This window comes from Podarcis gaigeae, assembly GCF_964106915.1.
Source record: "Podarcis gaigeae genome assembly, chromosome: 6".
Classification (NCBI taxonomy): Eukaryota; Metazoa; Chordata; class Lepidosauria; order Squamata; family Lacertidae; genus Podarcis; species Podarcis gaigeae.
This window is the reverse complement of record NC_139682.1, coordinates 88410978-88430790: the sequence shown is the minus strand read 5'-3', so window position 1 is coordinate 88430790 and position 19813 is coordinate 88410978. Positions and strand designations below refer to the sequence as shown.

At 45.3% G+C, this 19813-nt stretch overlaps 2 protein-coding genes across 2 annotated transcripts; both read right to left on the bottom strand.

Moving 5' to 3' along the window:
• Positions 1–4002: 4002 nt before the first annotated feature.
• On the bottom strand, positions 4003–8450 carry LOC310847734 (leucine-rich repeat-containing protein 52-like; the record flags this gene model as incomplete). Its single annotated transcript, XM_083745792.1, has 2 exons — positions 4003–4587; positions 7886–8450. 2 exons carry the CDS (start codon positions 8448–8450, stop codon positions 4160–4162), a joined length of 993 nt encoding a protein of 330 aa, XP_083601918.1. The 3' UTR covers positions 4003–4159.
• A 4806-nt stretch (positions 8451–13256) lies between these two features.
• Positions 13257–16396, bottom strand: LOC310847786 (leucine-rich repeat-containing protein 52-like). The gene is made up of 2 exons (XM_083745879.1): positions 15664–16396; positions 13257–13519 (listed from the first exon to the last, which is right to left on the bottom strand). Exons 1-2 carry the CDS (start codon positions 16301–16303, stop codon positions 13263–13265), a joined length of 897 nt encoding a protein of 298 aa, XP_083602005.1. The 5' UTR covers positions 16304–16396; the 3' UTR covers positions 13257–13262.
• Positions 16397–19813: the final 3417 nt, after the last annotated feature.

The window sequence follows — 19813 nt, the reverse complement described above, 5'->3', positions numbered from 1 at the left end:
TTCACTAACTTACATAGCTGTTAACTTTCAGATTTGAAAATAAGGGATCAACAGCCTTGAAAATAAGGGATCAGCAGCCTCAAAAATAAGGGATCAGCAGCCTCACCTGTCCCGGGACAGTCTACAGGATATCTAACAATCTGGGATAGCTGCGGCAAGCAGCGGGAAACAGCGCTGGAATAAGGGGATTTCCTGCAAAAAAAAGGGATGGTTGACAGCTATGCTAACTATGCAATCCTTTTGACATTTAAAACTCAACTTCCTTCCCCCTCTTTCTGCGGTTCCTTAAATTTACAGTGGTACCTCTGGTTGCGAACGGGATCCGTGCATGCGCGGGTCACGATTCGCTGCTTCTGCACATGCGTGTGACGTCATTTTGCGCGTGTGGCAAAACCCAGAAGTAACCTGTTCCGTTACTTCCAGGTCGCCATGGGACGCAACCTGAAGCAAAAGTAACATGAGATATGACTGTATCTTCTTTTGCACATCCAAATTACGGTAACTTAATTTGCTCATTCATCTACTTTAAATAGATACTGTTATGAAACTGCAGGTTATTACAATAATCCTGCCAATGTTCTTATCTGTTTACATTTTGTAAATATTGAGGAACCGTTTCCATTCTTTTATAAAAAGTTTGATATCCTGATTTCTTATTCTTCCGGTAAGTTTCGCCATTTCTGCATATTCCATATGTTTTTGTATCCATTCTTCCTTTGCTGGGACTTCCACTGGCGTTCTTCCGAACTCTGTCACTCAAACTGCCAACCTTCCGATTGGCAAAACCCAGAGGCTCAGTGGTTTTAGACCACAGCGCCACCTGCAGCCCTTATCTATCCTGCACTTCAAGGCGGCCCAACGTCTCATACCAAAAAGTGAGCTGCAAGAGTATTTCAACACACAACCTACAGTAGGGTTGCCAGATGTCCTCGGATTTGCAAATTTGTTCCCGGACAAATTCAGTCCCCGGAATGTCCCCAGATTTGCAAATGTATCCCCGGAAAAGGTGGCAGCGGCAGTCTCAGCAGCCCGGAGCCAGCCTGGTAGCGCAGTTGGCTCTGGCTGGCTTCAGGAGCTGCTTGCTGTCCTGGCGCCCGCCATTTTTCCTCGCCAGAAGTCCCCATATGATGTATCTTACGCAATCTCCTGCCTTCTTCCCCCTTTGTTTTGACTGATTGGGAGAGGCTCGGGAGTTGCGGGCGGCCTGCCGTTGCCCAGTTTTTTAAAAAACTCTGTGCATTTATTTTTCACAGGGTGTGAAAGAAGGGCTTTGCACCTTTATACAATATGCATGTGTGCTTGGGCCCAGGGTCTTTTGCCTTACCATCCCCACTACAGACTCCCTGTTGCTACTCAGCTTCAAAAAGAAAAAAGAAAAATGGCCCCAGATTCATTGGGGGGGGAAATCTGGTAACCATAACCTACAGGCTGCACACTGCTTTGTTGAACGGGCGGAGGGACAGGGAGTAAGCCCAAAATGTGATACCCTCCTTCCCCAGCCCTCACACTAAAGACGCACCAACACACTCCACATAACAAAGCTCTGAGAAGTACTAAGGCCATACTGAGGCCTCACATGCTTTGCAGCGACCCTGAAATATACTCAAGAGTTGAGTAATAATTTCATGCTCATTATTTCAGCTCATAGAAACAGTGATTGAATTCAACCCCGCAAACCTCAGGCTTTATATACATTATTTACATAATGAGTCCCGTCTGATTGGCTGATTATGTTTCCCTCCCGGAGCCTGATTGGGCTGCTGCTGCCTGCCAATCAGTTGTTGCATCCTAGTATCCTACCAGCCTAATAGGCTGATTAACTTCCTCCTGTGGTCTGATTGGGCTGCTCCTGCAGGCCAATCAGGTTGTTGCATTCTAGGATCCTACCTGCCTATTGTTCTAGGTCTAGGATCCAAGATTAGTACATAACAGAGCCTGTGGGTAAAGACCTTTGTATCGCTTGGAGATGGGTAGAAAAGAGGAGATTCTGGATTTCTGTTAAAAACCCTGATCCAGTTTATTCTGGTTGTGGCATGGCGAGCAATTCCTCAAGGCCGGGCAGATGCTCTGACCTTCACACTGGACATTGGTTCAAAAAGACTTTGTGTATCACTGCCCTAGAAAAAACTGACCCACACACTCAACGTTGCCAGTGGTAAGGCTGCATCTGCTGCAGAATAGAGGCCCTTTGTAACATATATGAACAAACACTCAATATACCATTCACTCCATGCCAATGTAAGGGACACGAGTGGTGCTGTGGGTTAAACCACAGAGCCTAGGGCTTGCCGATCAGAAGGTCAGTGGTTTGAATCCCCGCGACGGGGTGAGCTCCCATTGCTCGGTCCCTGCTCCTGCCTACCTAGCAGTTCGAAAGCAGGTCAAAGTGCAAGTAGGTAAATAGGTACTGCTCCAGCGGGAAGGTAAACAGCGATTCTGTGTGCTGCTCTGGTTCACCAGAAGCGGCTTAGTCATGCTGGCCACATAACCCGGAAGCTGTACGCCGGCTCCCTCGGCCAGTAAAGCGAGATGAGCGCCGCAACCCCAGAGTCGGCCACAACTGGACCTAATGGTCAGGGGTCCCTTTACCTTTACCTTTTACCATACCAGTGTTGGCTCTATTTGGAAGAGTTATTACTGAACCTGATTTCAGATCTAGTCGGGGTCTTTCCACTGTACTTATATTACCACTTATATTTCTCTTCTTTGAATCTGTATCTTCTGCCTTGACTATCTGTTGTACCTGTGAAGAAAATCACTGTGTTGCTTGTTTCTGGTACCTCCGACAGCTCGGCTGAGCAAGTGGCGTCTTCCATCTTCTCCCAGCCATGTGGACTAGATGGCAAAAAATGTGGGAGGTTATGTCATACACTTACATATCAGATTAGGGAGGCCAAAACACCAAAGACTTGGCAATTCTTTTATGACACACAGTTTCTGAAGAAAAAGGCAATGCATCGACCAAGGCTATGTACAAGCACAAGTCTTTATTGGTACATCAAGTTTGTGCAACTCCTCAAAAAGGGAGGAAGCTGAATGGCAGTGGGTTTGAGAGAGGGTAAGTAAGAGAGGTTAATACTTCATTGATTTGTGAAATTTCTCCACTCACAGCTACCTCTGATTTATTGCATGCCAAAGTAACTTTCACTTTGTCAATTTGTGAATAATAATAATAATAATAATAATAATAATAATAATAATAATAATATATTGTTTATACCCCACCCATCTGGCTGGGTTTCCCCAGCCACTCTGGGCAGCTCCCAACAGAATATTAAAAACACAATAAAACATCAAACATTAAAAACTTCCTTAAACAGGATTGCCTTCAGATGTCTTCTGAAAGTCAAGTAGTTGTTTATTTCCTTGACATCTGATGGGAGGGCGTTCCACAGGGCAGGCGCCACTACCGAGAAGGCCCTCTGCCTGGTTCCTTGTAACCTCACTTCTCGCAGTGAGGGAACCACCAGAAGGCCCTCGGAGCTGGACCTCAGTGTCCGGGCTGAACGATGGGGGTGGAGATGCTCCTTCAGGTATACTGAGCCAAAGCCATTTACGGCTTCTAAGGTCAGCCATATCAGGCTGAGGAGGAAAGCCAGTGAAAAATTGTTTCAACCTGAGATATACAGTAGTTACACTCAATTAATTGGGGGTGGTCTTTCCTTGGCAGTCAGTAGTGTTCGTGCTGGAAAGGAGCGAATTTTATGCGCTTCACATCTCATGTTTTCAGTAAGCATCTGAAAGGGTTGCTATTGCATTGCATCTCGCTAATAATATTTCTATTGCAAGTAAAAAGCAATTCTGAGCCATTACCAAGTATGAGGAAAGCTGTACTCCAATCTAGCGCCAGGCATAGCAGCAACATCTTAACAGAATAATATCACTCTCCAAAGCCAAACTATTCCAGTAAGGTAATTTGCTGGCATTTACTGTCATAGAGTTTCAAATACCATTCTGAGGATGTCTTTATTTTCAGGCATTTTACCCTTATTTACTCTGAAGTATGCCCCACTGTTTTCAAAAAAGATCGCTTCCTAAGACATGCGTGGTGGCCTGCAGTCTTAGTCACATTGTGATCAGCTGGGCTTACTTCCAAGTAAAGATACATAGGACGACGCTCTCAATATATCACCAAGTCCGTTTTCAGAGTCTACTAGGCTCATTCGTCCCAGTCCTCTTTGTCTTCATCATCTCCTGTCGCAGTTAAGAATTTGTATACAACCGCGCAAACTCCCAAGAGCCAGGCAAACACCGTACCGGCAGAGAAGATGCAGAACCCAACCAGACCCAGGAAAAGATAGTCTTGGTCGTCAAAATGGATGAAGCATTTATAATTCAGTTGCTCCTGTGCCTCTTCCAGCATCTTCAAGTCATGCACAAAAGCTGGGCTGTAGCAGGTGACGTTGTCAGGGTCTGCAGAGGAAATGCAAGGGTGACAACAAGTCTCGACTTGTGCATAAAAAACATGTAAATTAAGGACATGTCTACAGGCCTGTGGCTTTGATGTTCTCCAGACCCAGTAAGACACCCTCCCCTTCAAACTCAGACCTAACCTGCTTTCATGTTTGTTCCAGTCAAGTGGTATATATATATTTCAGGAAACAAAATAAATCAGCATTTTTGTTTGTTATCTTTCTACTAAGCATCTAAAATGGCTTACCGGAGTGCTTACTGCTCAATAGACTGATTACTGGACCCATTCCCAGGGGCCAAATATTCTTGGAGGGGGAGGCAGAATACTCCATCACTTTGGGGGAAAAGATTTCTGCAGCTGAGGTTTGTTTTTTGGGTAATCCTTCTGAAATAATTGTCTTGGTGAATACTGAATGAAAAGCTATTATTAGTCCATGATAGTGAGCGAATCCAAGGGTGATTTGGCTATGACAGGGGTCCCCAAACTAAGGCCCGTGGGCCAGATAATGCCCGAGGGACTCGTTTATCCGGCCGGTGGCGACCCCCACCGCCTGCTGCCGCTGCCCGCTCTTACTGGTGCTGCGCTGCATAGCTGCCCACTTCCGGGTCGGAGCAGCACTGGAAATAGCTTGTGTGCATGCGCAAGCATTATTTCCCTCTCCCCTGCCAGTGGCAAGCCCCCCATTTTGTGGTTTGCCTCGGGTGCCAAAATGTCTTGGGCCAGCCCTGCAGATGGGTCACATTCACCTGGCTATGGGCCTGGTAAAGTCCGGTAAAGTCCAGTCAAAGGCGACTATGGGGCGCTTTCAGGCCGAGGGAGCCGGTGTTTGTCCACAGATAGCTTTCTGGGTCATGTGGCCAGCAGGATTAAACCACTTCTGGTGCAACGGGACACCATGACGGAAACCACAGCGCACAGAAACGGCATTTACCTTCCCGCCAGAGCGGTACCTATTTATCTACTTGCACTGGCGTGCTTTCGAACTGCTAGGTTAGCAGGAGCTGGGACAAAGCAACGGGAGCTCACTCCATCATGGGGATTCAAACCGCTAGCCTTCTGATTGGCAAGCCCAAGAGTCCCAGTGGTTTAGACCACCGCATCCTCCATGTACCAAGGATGCTGTAGCATTGGGTTGGCTGGGAGTTGGGCTAGATGACGTAGCCCAACTCCATCTTTGTGACGGTGTGGTCCCTCTGTGCTTCCTTACACAGAACCTCATTTGCCCATTTTGATACCCATCTCCTAGTTTGGAGAGATCTTTGCGGAGCCGTTGGCAGGAGCCGGGACAGAGTAACGGGAACTCACCCTGTTGTGGGGATTTGAACCGCCAGCCTTCTTATTGGCAACTCCAAGAGGCTCAGTCGTTTAGAGCACAGTGCCAGCCGTTTCCTAAGTTGCCCAAACGGTGGTGATGCCATTGGCAGAACTCATGCAGTGTTGGACCACCCAACTCTGGCACCAGAACCGCCTAGTTTTATTGGACTTCCACCATTCGCCTAGTGCAGCTCTCAAAGACTGGGAGGGAGACAGGTTGCCTGCCGTGAACTCACTTTCATACTGTAGAAGACAGCGGTCAAGTGGAGCCACAAAGTCATCATGATGTGCCATCTTGTGCCACTGGCTGGCATGGAGCATGGTGTGTCTTATTTCATTTCCAGAAGGAAAGAGGAGCTCTCGTTTCCAGATAAGCTTGCAGCCAGCATTAAAGTTTAACCGCTGCTCTCAAACAAGGCGCAGAGGAATACAAAGGGACGTGTCTGTTTCACACACCAACAGTGTTGCTCGCTATTTGAAACAGCCGTGGCAAGGCTGTAAGGTGAGTTGTGTGACATAAGTGGGAAACAGAACTGCCTCCCCTGACATATAAGCAGCCTCCTTCTCCTTTCCTCTTCCCCTTCTCTGAGAGTCACGACGCAGGAATAGAAATATTCTTCTGGGAGCATAGCTTTGTCTCTGCTTAGAATATGGGAAGGGAGGGAAGGATCCAGAAAGGGAGTTGTGTATTGGAATTAATGGGAAAGGGCCTCCGCTTTGGTAAACGCATGAGGGTAGGATTGAAACTCCGTATTAGCAGAAATTGAGTGATATTTGTAAAGAAAAAGATCGAAGGAATATATACAAAGCAGAAAGAAATGATATTATACAGTGTAAACCTGTGTAAAAAGAATGTTATATCAAACAGTATGATGAGAAGGGTGGAAAGGATTGTGCTGATGAGTACTTTTACTATGTAAATAACTCTGTCTCTTTTTTCTTTTTTCAAATTTGATTTCTTTGTTTCTGATCTTTGTTACTTCTTTATTTCTTTATAAATTTTCTATTTTATATAATTTCTTTTTTTAAAACCTGTTAAGAGATAGTACATAATGTTTGTATAGACATGCAAACCTTTTAATCAATAAAGAATTGATAATAATAATAATAATAATAATAATAATAATAATAATAATATTGTAACATAAAAAAGAAACTTTGTGAATTGCATGGGTTCCCCCTCCCCCCCAAAAAACTACCATGATAATACGGCAAACCTTTTAGATTGCTCTTCAACAATAAGAAGCAACAACAGCTGAAAAGAATGGCATCAGCAAAACCGCACATAATAAAGCAAGAAACACTCAGCTCAGAATAGTGGAGAAGTTTGCACACAATATTTTGACTCTGGAATCACAAGAAATTCAGGATAAACAGCACCAGGGCTCTCTGTTGCCTTGATGGCTGATGAGGGGAGAAGGGGGCAAGACAAAATATTTGTGTGTGTTTGCTTGACATTTTCAAAGAGCTTCTTATTCTCCCCTTAACTTCGGCAAGAAAGTACCTTCCTGGTGCAATAGTTATACAGTGGCACCTCGGGTTAAGAACTTAATTTGTTCTGGAGGTCTGTTCTTAACCTGAAACTGTTCTTAACCTGAGGTAACACTTTAGCTAATGGGGCCTCCCGCTGCCGCCACGCAATTTCTGTTCTCATCCTGAAGCAAAGTTATTAAACCGGGGTACTATTTCTGGGTTAGCGGAGTCTGTAACCTGAAGCGTATGTAACCTGAAATGTCTGTAACCTGAGGTACCACTGTACTGCCACTTCATTGAAAAGTATATTATTGCTTTCCCTCCTTGGCTTTGACTCTTCTGAGGCAGAGGAGCGAAGTAGTGGTACATACCTTTGCTCTAAGCATAGGAATGCAGAGGACTTATTTTTAAAGGCTAAACGCCATAGTTGTCCTGAGTCCACAGACTGCTCACCCTCTCAGACCAGCAGCTGAGTGAGCACCCTACAGCTCACCTGGAGATGGGAAACCGTCCCCTAGATCAGTGTTTCCCAAACTTAGTTCTCAAGCTGTTTGCGGACTACAATTCTCATCATCCCTGACCACTGGCCTTGCTAGCTAGAGGTGATGGGAGTTGTAGTCCGAAAACAGCTGGTGACCCAAGTTTGGGAAACACTGCCCTAGATGTTCAGCATTTCCCACTTACCTGGGATAGTTATGCCACTCTCTTTTATGAAGCTGCACAGTTCCATGAAGGAGCAGTTGCAGAACCAGGGATTCCCGCTTAAGCCCAGGCTTCTCAGGTTGGGCAGGTCCCTGAGGGTAATTGCATCAATGAACGTCAAGCTACAGCGGCTCACATCCAGGTGCCTCAGCCAGGTATTGTTGGCAAAGGAGTCCTTCTCAATCTCCACCAGGCCGGGGTTGTCGGAGAGCTTGAGCACAACCAGGCTGCCGAGCTGGGAAAAGGTCCCAAACGTGATCAAGGTGAGGTTGTTGAAACTGAGGTCCAAGTAGACAAGCTTGATGATGCTCACGAAGGTGAAATCCAGGTCCTGGCCCAAAGCATTGCCACTGCAGTCTAGATAGATCAAGTCGCTGAGGAAGTTCAGCTCCACGGATGGCAAGTAGCTGAGCTGGTTTTGAGCCAGGATCAGCTGCCTGGTGTCCAGAGGGATGGTCACTGGGAACTCTGAGAGCCTCTTCCCCGTGCAGTTCACGGCCAGATACTCGCAAGTGCACCCCTGGGGACACGACACACCTTCTGCCATCCAGCCAATTCCTAGGAGCAACACCACCCACCACAACCAGCACCCGGCTCCCTTTGCACCCCGATCTTTTCCACTCCATTCTGGGCGGGGAGCCATTTCTTCTCTGCAAATCCTGTGGAGAGCTCAAGGTGCTCTGCTTTCTGCAAACTCTTTGCTCGTCAACATCTCGGGCAAACTGCCAACTGAAGCACCTGGGGCAGACAGCTCACTTTCTTGAATGTGCAAAACGGCCACTTGCTGCTCTGTATCGTGTTGACTGCCAGTTGACACCTTTATGTCATCCAAGGTTCATCCCTACACAGGTTTTGGGCATGCTTTGTGTGTATACACAAGAGAAAGTGTACGTCTTCTGCCATTGGCAGATGAAGATGATGGATTTTTCGGAGCTAGCCAACCTAACCGGAAGAGTCCCCGACCCGAAGGAGGAGGAGTATCAGGAAAAGTGGATTAAATTTAATGATTATTTAGTTAAATATGTTAAGTTAAATTAGCTTGCAGATACTTAATTGGCTTAGGATTTTATTTATGTTAAGTGATGAATTAATATGTTTAATTTCATAATGTGAAGATTTAAGGATGTTAATGTTTAAGTTAAATTTTATAAGAATTGTGATTTGGAAAACCGTTAAAAGGATATGCAATGAAATTCAACCAAGGGGAAGCAAGGAAGTCACTTAACAATGTTAATAAGTGTAATTTTCAATAAGGCTATGATTTATGTTTGTTTGTCTTATGTGTTTGTTTGTTTATAATATTGTGAAAACCAATAAAAAAAATTGGAAAAAAGAAAGAAAGTGTACGTCTTCTGTACCTGAGGCAGACTAAGGTGCCTGACAATCACCAAGAAAATTTTAGAGAGTCCAAGGCTGAGAAGGCAGGCAGGGCTTGTGTGATGGAACTTAATTAACTTAATTAACTTAATCCATCTGGAGCAGCCGGGGAGTTATGTGAGGCTGCTGTTTGTGGATTTTAGCTCTGCTTTTAACACTATCCTCCCCCATAGACTGGTGTCCAAGCTAGAGGCGATTGGACTCTCCAACTCCACCTGTCTCTGGGTTTTGGACTTTTTGTCAGAACGTTCTCAGAGGGTTAGAGTAGGGTCACATATGTCCACAGCCCTTAGCCTTAACACCGGCTCACCACAGGGTTGTGTGTTGAGTCCCCTGCTCTATACTCTCTATACGTATGATTGTACAGCCATTTATTCCAGCAACAAAATCATCAAGTTTGCTGATGACACTACGGTGGTGGGGCTCATTTCAGGAGGGGATGAGTCCGCCTATCGGGACGAGGTGGAGCGGCTTTGTGCTTGGTGTGGAGAGAACAATCTGGCTCTTAATACGACTAAGACCAAGGAATTGGTGGTGGATTACAGGAAAAAAAAGGCGGACATTCAGCCCTTGTATATCAATGGGGAACGGGTGGAGAGGGTGGCGGAATTCAGGTTTTTGGGAGTGACTATCGATCAGGGCATGACTTGGAGCGCAAATACCACTGCTCTGGTGAAGAAGGCCCAGCAGAGAATTTATTTCCTCAGACTTTTAAAGAAGAACAATCTGAGTGAGAGACTGCTGGTGTCCTTCTACCGAGGCTCCATAGAGAGCATTCTCACATACTGTATTTGTGCCTGGTTCTCCAGCTGTACAGCTAGGAAGAGGAAGGTGCTCCAGAAGGTCATAACCACAGCCCAAAGGATTATTGGTCATCCCCTCCCATCTTTGGAAGAACTGTACGGTTCCCGTTGTCTTAGGAAAGCAAACAATATCCTGCAGGATGCATCTCACCCGGGACACAGTCTGTTTGTACTACTGCCTTCTGGCAGGAGATACAGAAACATCAAGTCAAGGACAAATAGACTGAAAAATAGTTTCTATCCAAGAGCTGTGGCCTTCTTAAATGCAGTAACTCGATAGTGTGACCTGGGAGTTTGATGGGTGTGGGTGTGGGTGTGGCTGGAATGTGGTTTGTTTGGTTGTTGTTGTTGTGTTGCTTTTGTTGTTTTTAAGGGATGGCATCCAATTTCGTTGCACTTGTGCAATGTTGCACTTGTGTAATGACAATAAAGAATCTATCTATCTATCTAATTAAGCGCCTAGGACTTGCCGATCGCATGGTCGGCGGTTCGAATGCCCGTGGCGGGGTGCGCTCCAGTCGTTCAGTCCCAGCGCCTGCCAACCTAGCAGTTCGAAAGCACCCCTGGGTGCAAGTAGATAAATAGGGACCGCTTACTAGCGGGAAGGTAAACGGTGTTTCCGTGTGCTGCGCTGGCTCGCCAGATGCAGCTTGTCACGCTGGCCACGTGACCCGGAAGTGTCTTCGGACAGCGCTGGCCCCCGGCCTCTTAAGTGAGATGGGCGCACAACCCTAGAGTCGGACACGACTGGCCCGTATGGGCAGCGGTACCTTTACCTTTACCTTTTTTAACCCCGTCCCCATCTTTTTTGAGTGCATTACATAAATAAATACAACCCAGGTGCATAGCTGTCAACTTTCCCCTTTTTAAAAGGGAAATTCCCTTATTCCGAATAGGATTCCTCGCAAGAAAAGGGAAAAGTTGACAGCTATGCCCAAGTGGTTAAGAAAGCCCAGCAGAGACTCCATCTCCTCAGAGTATTGTGGAAGAACGATGTCAATCAACATTTGATGATCTCCTTCTACCGGTCAACAATAGAAAGTGTCCTTTCTTAGTGCATCATGGTGTGGTACGCTGGTTTGACATCATTTGATAGAAGCGCCTACAGAGGGTGGTGAATACAGCACAAGATATTATGGGCTGTCCCATGAATCTGCTGGATGAAATAGCGGAAGAACGTTGCCTCAGTAGAGTGAGGAAAATTCTCAGGGATGATTCACACCCTGGCCAGCACTTTCTTGATCTCCTGCCCTCAGGCAGAAGATATAGAAGGATGATTAGTTGCACCAACAGGGTAAAGAACAGCTTCTGTCCGTGGGCTGTTAGGCTGCTGAATGAAAAGATAACAAGAAGGGCAACTGACTTTGGGGTTTGGTGGGTGTGCGTCAGTAAACGAGGGGAATTAAGACTAAGCTGAGTGGGGGGTGCTTGTGTAATCTCACTGTATACAAGTTGTACAAGTGACAATAAAGTATTTCAATTACTGTACGTTCTTCATTAAATTATCTTTCCATTGATATATAATTTTATGGTGTTACTGCCCCCAAAAGTGGTGTTGTGAGCCATCAAACCTCGGAAATACACTTTCACCAAAATGTTTCCACAATTTTGGCCACTAGTGCACAATGGAATGGTCTCAGTGGTGGGGAGCACATTTTTTCCCCTGATTATGACTTTGTCAAAATAAAATAATAATACTTAATAAAACACACACAAACACACACACACACAGAGAGAGAGATTTGCAACCTGTTTATATCTGCAAGAGCTCTTCTTAAGCACCAAATAGGTAACTTTCAATCTTTCTCTATTTTGGGGAGTTTTCTTGTTGAATGAACAGGCTCCCACCCCTTTTCCACCGCTATTGTTAGTATGAGTACTCTCTCTCTCTCTCTCTCTCTCTCTCTTTTAGGAATTTATTGTTTAGTTTAGGAGTGTGAATGTAGTAGGTGTTAGGGGAAAGGCACTCGTGATTTGGTTTCAATGCTGACCCTATTGATTAACAGAATTCTCCCCTCTCCCTCCCCTGTAAGGAACGCCATTTACCGTATTTTTCGCTCTATAAGACGCACCAGACCACAAGATGCACCTAGTTTTTGGAGGAGGAAAACAAGAAAAAAAAAATCTGAATCTCAGAAGCCAGAACAGCAAGAGGGATCGCTGTGCAGTGAAAGCAGCAATCCCTCTTGCTGTTCTGGCTTCTGGGATAGCTGTGCAGCCTGCATTCGCTCCATAAGACACACACACATTTCCCCTTACTTTTTAGGAGGGAAAAAGTGAGTTTTGTAGAGCAAAAAATACGGTAAATTTGTGCTCTTGTTGTGGGAATGAAATTCTGACTTTGGAGCTCTTTTTAACATTTTTTTCCAGCATGGTGGACTGCTGACCCACATAAAAGATTCCCTTTGTGCAAGCATGTTTGAAGGTCATGTGTGAAGCGCACACAGGCTCCCAGAGACAAATACAACATCTGACCCCACTCCTCTAAATCAATGGCCGCAATTGTCCTTTGCTTGGGGGCACTTTCAGAAATGTCCTCAGCTCTTACGGAGCAGGTAGGGCACCAGTTATTGGCTATCACACTCGCCCCCCCAGGAACCTCCTTCCCACTTGCCTCCTTTGATGTCTCGGGGGCCAAGACTTGGACTTGCACAAATTAACTCTGGGCGGCTTCCAAACAAGTGTTAAAAACAATACAGCATTAAATATTAAAAACTTCCCTAATCAGGGCTGCCTTCAGGTGTCTTTTAAAAAGAAGATAGCTGCTTATTTCCTTCACATCTGAAGGAAGGGTGTTCCACAGGGCGGGTGCCACTACTGAGAAGGCCCTCTATCTGGTTCCCTGTAACCTCACTTCTCGGAATGAGGGAACCACCAGAAGGCCCTTGGAGCTGGACCTCAGTGTCCAGGCTGAACAATGGGGGTGGAGACGCTCCTTCAGGTTAACCCCTGGGCCCAGCACACCCGGATGCACCCAGTCTCCCATGTCCTCTACCCTGGAGCTGACACCTGGCAGAGTCAGGCCCCGTTCTATACCGCAAGGTTATACTTGTGCACACACAGGAGGGACCACAGTGAGACCATCCTCAAAAGGTGGGGAAACGCCAGCAAATGGATTTTGCAATGAAACAGAAGGGCTACAAGCCATAGACACTCCTCAGAGCTCCAAAACAGCAGGTCTAAATCATTCTGTATTCCTCCTCGTCCAATTCCTCGTCCACCTTCATTACGGGGTGATAATAGATCACTGTGGCTAGGCCAACCAGCCAGGCCACCAGAGTTCCTCCAAAAAAGATGCAGATGGCCATCAGACCCAAGAAGATGAAATCTTGGAAGTCTAAATGGACAAGGCAGAGGTAGTGGAGCTTCGTTTCGGCCACATTGACTGTCAGACCCTTGAGAAGTTCCGGTTTGTTGCAAGTCATTTCCTCAGAGTCTGAGGGAGAGGGAAAAACAAATTTAAGAGGAGTTACAGTCGGCATTTTAATTCGTGGCTGGTAAATCTATAATAGGAATGTACCTTAACAGACCAAGGACAAGCAAAAAGCGAGTAAGGAACCCTGGAGAGATCATGGAAGGGAGGAAATTTCTCTGGCTCACAGAAGTCCAGGGCATCTTCAGTTGGGTCAGATATTCATGCTCTAGAGCAGACCTCTTTCACCACCACCAGTATATTATGAACAATTTCCACCTTCTCTGACCTTCCTCCACATAAGCTAGATTTAAAGTTTAATATACAGTGGTATCTTGGTTCTCAAACGCCTTGGTACTCAAACAACTTGGAACCCAAACACTGCAAACCCAGAAGTAAGTGCTCCGGTTTGAGAACTTTTTTCAGAAGCCGAACGTGCTCCATTTTGAGTGTTACGCTTCCGATTTGAGTGCCACACTTCTGTTTTGAGTGTTACGCTGTCTGTTTTTGCTATTTATTTTGCGTTTTTGCTTTTGCGGCTCTTTTTTGTGTGTGACTGTGTGGAACCCAGTTCAGCTACTGATTGATTGTGTGACTGCAGTACATTGTTTATTGTTTTCATTTTATGGATCAATGGTCTCATTAGATAGTAAAGTTCATATTAAATTGCTGTTTTAGGGGTTGTTTATAAAAGTCTGGAACCGATTAATCCATTTTGCATTTCTATGGAAAAGAGTGCCTTGGTTTTGGAATGCTTTGGTTTTGGAACGGACTTCCGGAACGGTTTAAGTTTGAGAACCAAGGTACCACTGTATTCTTTGCCTTCTTCATCATCAGTAGCAGCATATCACCATCGTGACTTACCTGCCCTTCACCCTAAGGTCCTAAGATGAGTTACAACATTAAAACACAATATTTAAAAATCTACACTTCAAGTGTCAAAAGGGGGCGGTGAAGGAAATAGAGCAATATTTGTGGCAAGAATGTTACTCGCCCTAAAATGGAAAGAAGAAGTCCCAGCAAAGGAAGAAGGATACAAAAACTTATAGAACTGCAGACAGAGGGGGAAGGAAGTCAAGTTTTAAAATGTCAAAAAGATTGTAAAATCAGTGAAATGTATAATGCGGTTCCTTAAATTTATTTTTAATATTTTCTGCATATCCCAAATAATTTAATTTGCTCATTTATTCATCTGCTTTAAATATATACTCTTATGAAACGGCAGGTTATTACAATAATCCTGCCAATGTTCTTATCTGTTTACAATTTAGCTGTAAATCTTCAATAAACCATTTCCATTCTTTTATAAAAAAAGTTTGTTATCTTGATTTCTTATTCTTCCAGTAAGTTTTGCCATTTCTGCATGTTCCATAAGGTTTTGCATTCATTGTTCCTTTGCTGGAACTTCTGCTTCATTCCATTTTGGGGAGAGAAACATTCTTGCCACTGTAGTTGCATACATTAATAAATTTCTATACAGTTTAGGTAGTTCTGTCCCTATAATTCCCAAAAGAAAAGCATCCGGGGTTTTTTGTTTTTTGTGGTTTTTTTTACAAACATTATTTTAAGCATCCTTTCCAATTCATTATATATCATTTCCTGGTAAGCTTTAACCTTCCTACAAGACCACCCCATATGATAAAAAGAACCTTCTTTCTCTTTACATTTCCAACACTTATTTGATTTGGATTTACACATTTTGGCCAATTTACTCGGTGTTAGATACCATCGATATATCATTTCCATATCATTTTTCTCTTAGATTATAACATGCTGTAAATTTTATATCCCCATTCCACAATCGTTCCCATGCTTCCAAGTCTATATTATGACCAATATCTATTGTCCAATGTATCACTGAAGATTTGTCTCCCATTTCCCCATGCTTATCTTCCTCTTCCTCCTTGGTACCACTTCTCGGGTGCTCATCCCGCGTCCTTGGTGGGCTGTCCCCGAGTGCCTGCGAACAGGAGAAGACGCAGTGGTGTAGCGTGGGGGGTGCAGGGGGGGCCGGCCGCACCGGGCACAACATCTGGGGGTTAAGGTTAGGGGGCGCAAATCCACGGGTTAGGGGGTGCAAATTACTTGCCTTGCCCCGGGTGCTGACAACCCACGCTACGCCACTGAGAAGACGCCCCACAGAATTCACACCTGGGAAAAGGTCTCACCTGGATACACAACATCAGCTTTCTTTATCCAGTTGCAAAACTCCAAAAAACTGCAGTCACAATTCCAGGGGTTCCCCTTCAGTCTCAAGCTATGAAGGTTGTGCAGATCTTTGAATAAGTCGCCGCCAACGTACGTCAAACCGCAGTCGCTCATATCCACAAATCTCAGAAGGGGGTTGCTGTCAAAGGCTTTGTTCTTCACTTCCACCAACAACCGGTTGCTTGAGAGATTCAGCAGCAGCAACTTGTTGAGTTGCGAGAAAGTGTAAGGGGTTACAAAGGTGAGTCTATTGAAACTGAGGTCTAGGTACGTCAACTTGACTATACCGGGAAAGGTGAAATCCAGGCCCATTTCTAACAGGTTGTGGCTGCAGTCCAGATAGACCAGTTCGTTCAGATAGCTCATCTCTAACACTGGCAACGTGACGAGTTTGTTGTAGGACAGAATCAACTCCCTGGTGGTCAGCGGAATTGAGCCCGGAACTTTGTCTAAAGCCTTCATGCTGCAGTTCACTGCCTTTTGCTCACAGCTGCACTTTGACGGACAGCTAAGGCCCTTTCCTGTCCATTTGATTACAATGAGAATGGCTATCCACAAGGGTGTGGAAGTACGGAAAGAGGGCGGAATAAGATAGCCCATAATATACACCTTAAACGGAAGAAGAAGGGTTTCCCTTCAGCGCTAAAGGAGAAGTGTTTCCTGTTGCTGGACCAGCTCCCATGTCATCCCAGTTGGTACCAGTTGCCTTTATGACATCAGCAGTTTGGCCCACAAATCTGGAGTGATGATGTATCAAGGAGTTACTGCCTAGGTCATATATTCTGGGTTTGTTTTAAATTTTAAAAAACTGTGTTTTCAAAAACAGGAACAAAGAGCATATTTAACCCCTCCTCCCCCTGTCCCACTTACAACTTCATACCAAACACAGCATGTATACATATACCATATGACTTCCCTTCCATCCTTTTCCTGGTTCCTTTTGCTTTTCTACTGCTCCACGTAATCCACGTCTTTTTAATCATCCAGTTTGTTATCTATTAAAAACTCTATCTGCTGGATTCAGGTAGATAGCCGTGTTGGTCTGACGCAGTCGAAATATATATATAAAAATAAATAAATTGTCCAGTAGCACCTTAGAGACCAACTAAGTTTGTTCTGGGTATGTGCTGGTCCCAGAGGCTACCCGAGAGGTGAGGTCCGAGTCCAGTCTGAGGTCGATGGTGCAGTATGGAGGCTGTCTGTCAAGGCTGAAGCTGGGTCCAAGGCAGGGAGTCGGGTGAGGTCAGGAACTCTAGCAGGAGAGCAGGTCAGGGTGCAGGCAGGAACCGGCTACCAACAACGTTGCTCCCGCAACCTGGGACTGGGGCTGGCTGGCTTTTATCTACCCCGAGGCACAGGGCAGCCCCGGTCCACAGGTGAATGGCCTCTCCTGGCCTAGAGGCGAGCAATCCTCCTGCAGGAACTTAGTTCCCTCCGCCTCTCTGCCCTGAGCCTCTGCAGCTCAGGAGAGGCTGGAGGGTTACCGGACCCAGAGGCAACCTCAGCTTCCCCTGACGGGGCTGAGAGTGGAGCACCTGCAGGCAATGGGTCCTCCATCACCTCAGGGGCCAGAGCAGACTCAGCTGGTGCCTGCACCTGAGGATCCAGCACAGGTGAGGACCCTTCAGGCTCAAGCCCTAGCCCGGGCTCAGCTGGTTCTGGAGGCGGGGACTCCTGTGCAGGCTGGGATTCCTCAGGTTCAGCCTCTGAGTCTGAATCCTAGGCCATCACAGGGTATAAGCTTTCATGTGCATGCACACTTCTTTCTCAGGAGTGTAGTAGGAGATGGGTGATTGACTCAACGGGTATGGTAAACCTGTTGACAACTGTTAATGACTGCAGTTTATTACTAAACTGAAAACTATGGAGATACCTGGTCTTAAGAGAGATATTGGATTTCTGCCTTATTACATATGCTAATCATCTGCATACTATCCCTTGCTTTTTCCTATAGGACTAATTGTGTTCATTAACAGTCGTCAATAGGTTTACCATACCCATTGAGTCAATCATCCATTTCCTACTACCCTTCTGAGAAATACCCCACCTCACCCTCCCACTATATATAAGGGTCTGGTGTCTTCCATTTCAGTGTATGCACTGTATTTCAGTGCATGCACACGAAAGCTTATATACCCAGAACAAGCTTAGTATATATATATATATATATATATATATATATATGCAGGTTTTGGTGTCCTCGGGTGTCTTCCCGTGTAAAAGTTGGGGTGTCTAGGCGACGTTTCGACGAGGTCTCACTCGTCATCTTCAGGCTGGTGCTTTCGGCTTCTTGTTACGAAAGCATATATATATATATATATATATATATATATCTGCTGGATTTACTCGAGACCTGCTAAGCTATGTACAGTGTTACCTCAAGTTAAGAACTTAATTTGTTCTGGAGGTCCGTTCTTAACCTGAAACTGTTCTTAACCTGAGATATCACTTTAGCTACCGGTAATTGGGCCTCCTGCTGCCACTGTGCCGCCGTGGCACAATTTCTATGTTCATCCTGAAGCAAAGTTCTTAACCTGAGGTACTATTTCTGGGTTAGTGGAATCTGTAACCTGAAGCGTCTGTAACCTGAAGTGTCTGTAACCTGGGGTACCACTGTATTTGTCTATACTGGTTCTTGAAGTATTCAATAAACATTATTCATCCCTCCTTATATTTCTCATCTTCGTTTTCTCTTATCCTATTCGCCAGACCAGCCGGTTCAGCATATTTGAACATTTTACACTGCCATTCTTCCTTGGCGGGTACTAGACTTGTTCTTCACCTTTGTGCCGATAAGGCTCTAGGATACGGGTAAAACTGGCTTTATTTCTCTTTGGACATGTCTACACCATAAGCCAATATTGGTCTTATGCAAGTTTACCTAGTAAGGCTTCTCACCAAATATCCCAGGAATTCTAACTGGGGTGGGAGGGGGCATGAGGCATCCCTTCAGAGCGCCAGTTCCCAAAGTTCCCTGGGAGTAAAGCTACTTTAAGTCTGTGCTATAGATTTGCCCTTGGAAGGGTAAAAGGGTAGAAGAGTATTGGGAAATGATCTATAATGAATTGAAAAAAATGTTTAAAATACTCCCCCCCCCAAAAAAAACCCAACAACCCCAGAGTCCTTTCTGTTGGGGATAATTCGGACTGAAATTCCCAGGGGTCAGGAAAGGTTATTTATGCATGCCACTACTGCGGCCCATGTTTTGTTTGCTCCAAAATGGAAAATGAGCGAGGTCCCAACTAAAGAAGAATGGCAACTTAAGTTGACAGACTATGCACAGCTTGCAGAGTTAACATACAGAATAAGAGAACAAGGAGAACATATGCTTAGAGAAGATTGGAAAAATGTTTATTGAATAGAATGGGATTTTATTGAATGGGAAATAACTGTGTACAGCTGAAAACACTGGCAGCATTGAGATAAATTCAACAGTTCTGATGGATGTAATGATGCATGGAAGTGAGAGCTGAACCACAAAGAAGGCTGATCACTGAAGAATTGATGCTTTTGAATTATGGTGCTGGAGGAGACTCTTGAGAGTCCCATGAACTGCAAGAATTTCAAACCTATCCATTCTTAAGGAAATCAGCCCTGAGTGCGCACTGAAAGGACTGATCATGAAGCTGAGACGCCAATACTCTTCTCATGAGAAGGCTCCTAGGGAAAGACCCTGATGTTGGGAAAGACGGAGGGCACAAGGAGAAGGGGACGATAGAGGATGAGATGACTGGACAGTGTTCTCGAAGCTACAAACATGAGTCTGACCAAACTGCGGGAGGCAGTGGAAGACAGGAGTGCCTGGCGTGCTCTGGTCCAGGGGGTCACGAAGAGTTGGATACGACTAAATGACTAAACAACAACAAAATGATGGAATACTGAATGGGTATAGTTTCTGTAAAATATGCAGGGATTTATGATATGTAAAATGAACCATGGAAAGAGAAGAAGGGAAGTGACTGATATCTTAAGGATGCAAAATGGCTTCTCCCTGCCCTGCCTAGAGGAGGAAGGGGGCTGGGCTGAGCTGGCTGAGCGTCATTTTAAGCAGGGGCTGGGGCTGGGGGGTGGGGGTGGTACTACTTGCCCCCTTCGCCTCTTCTTCCAGCT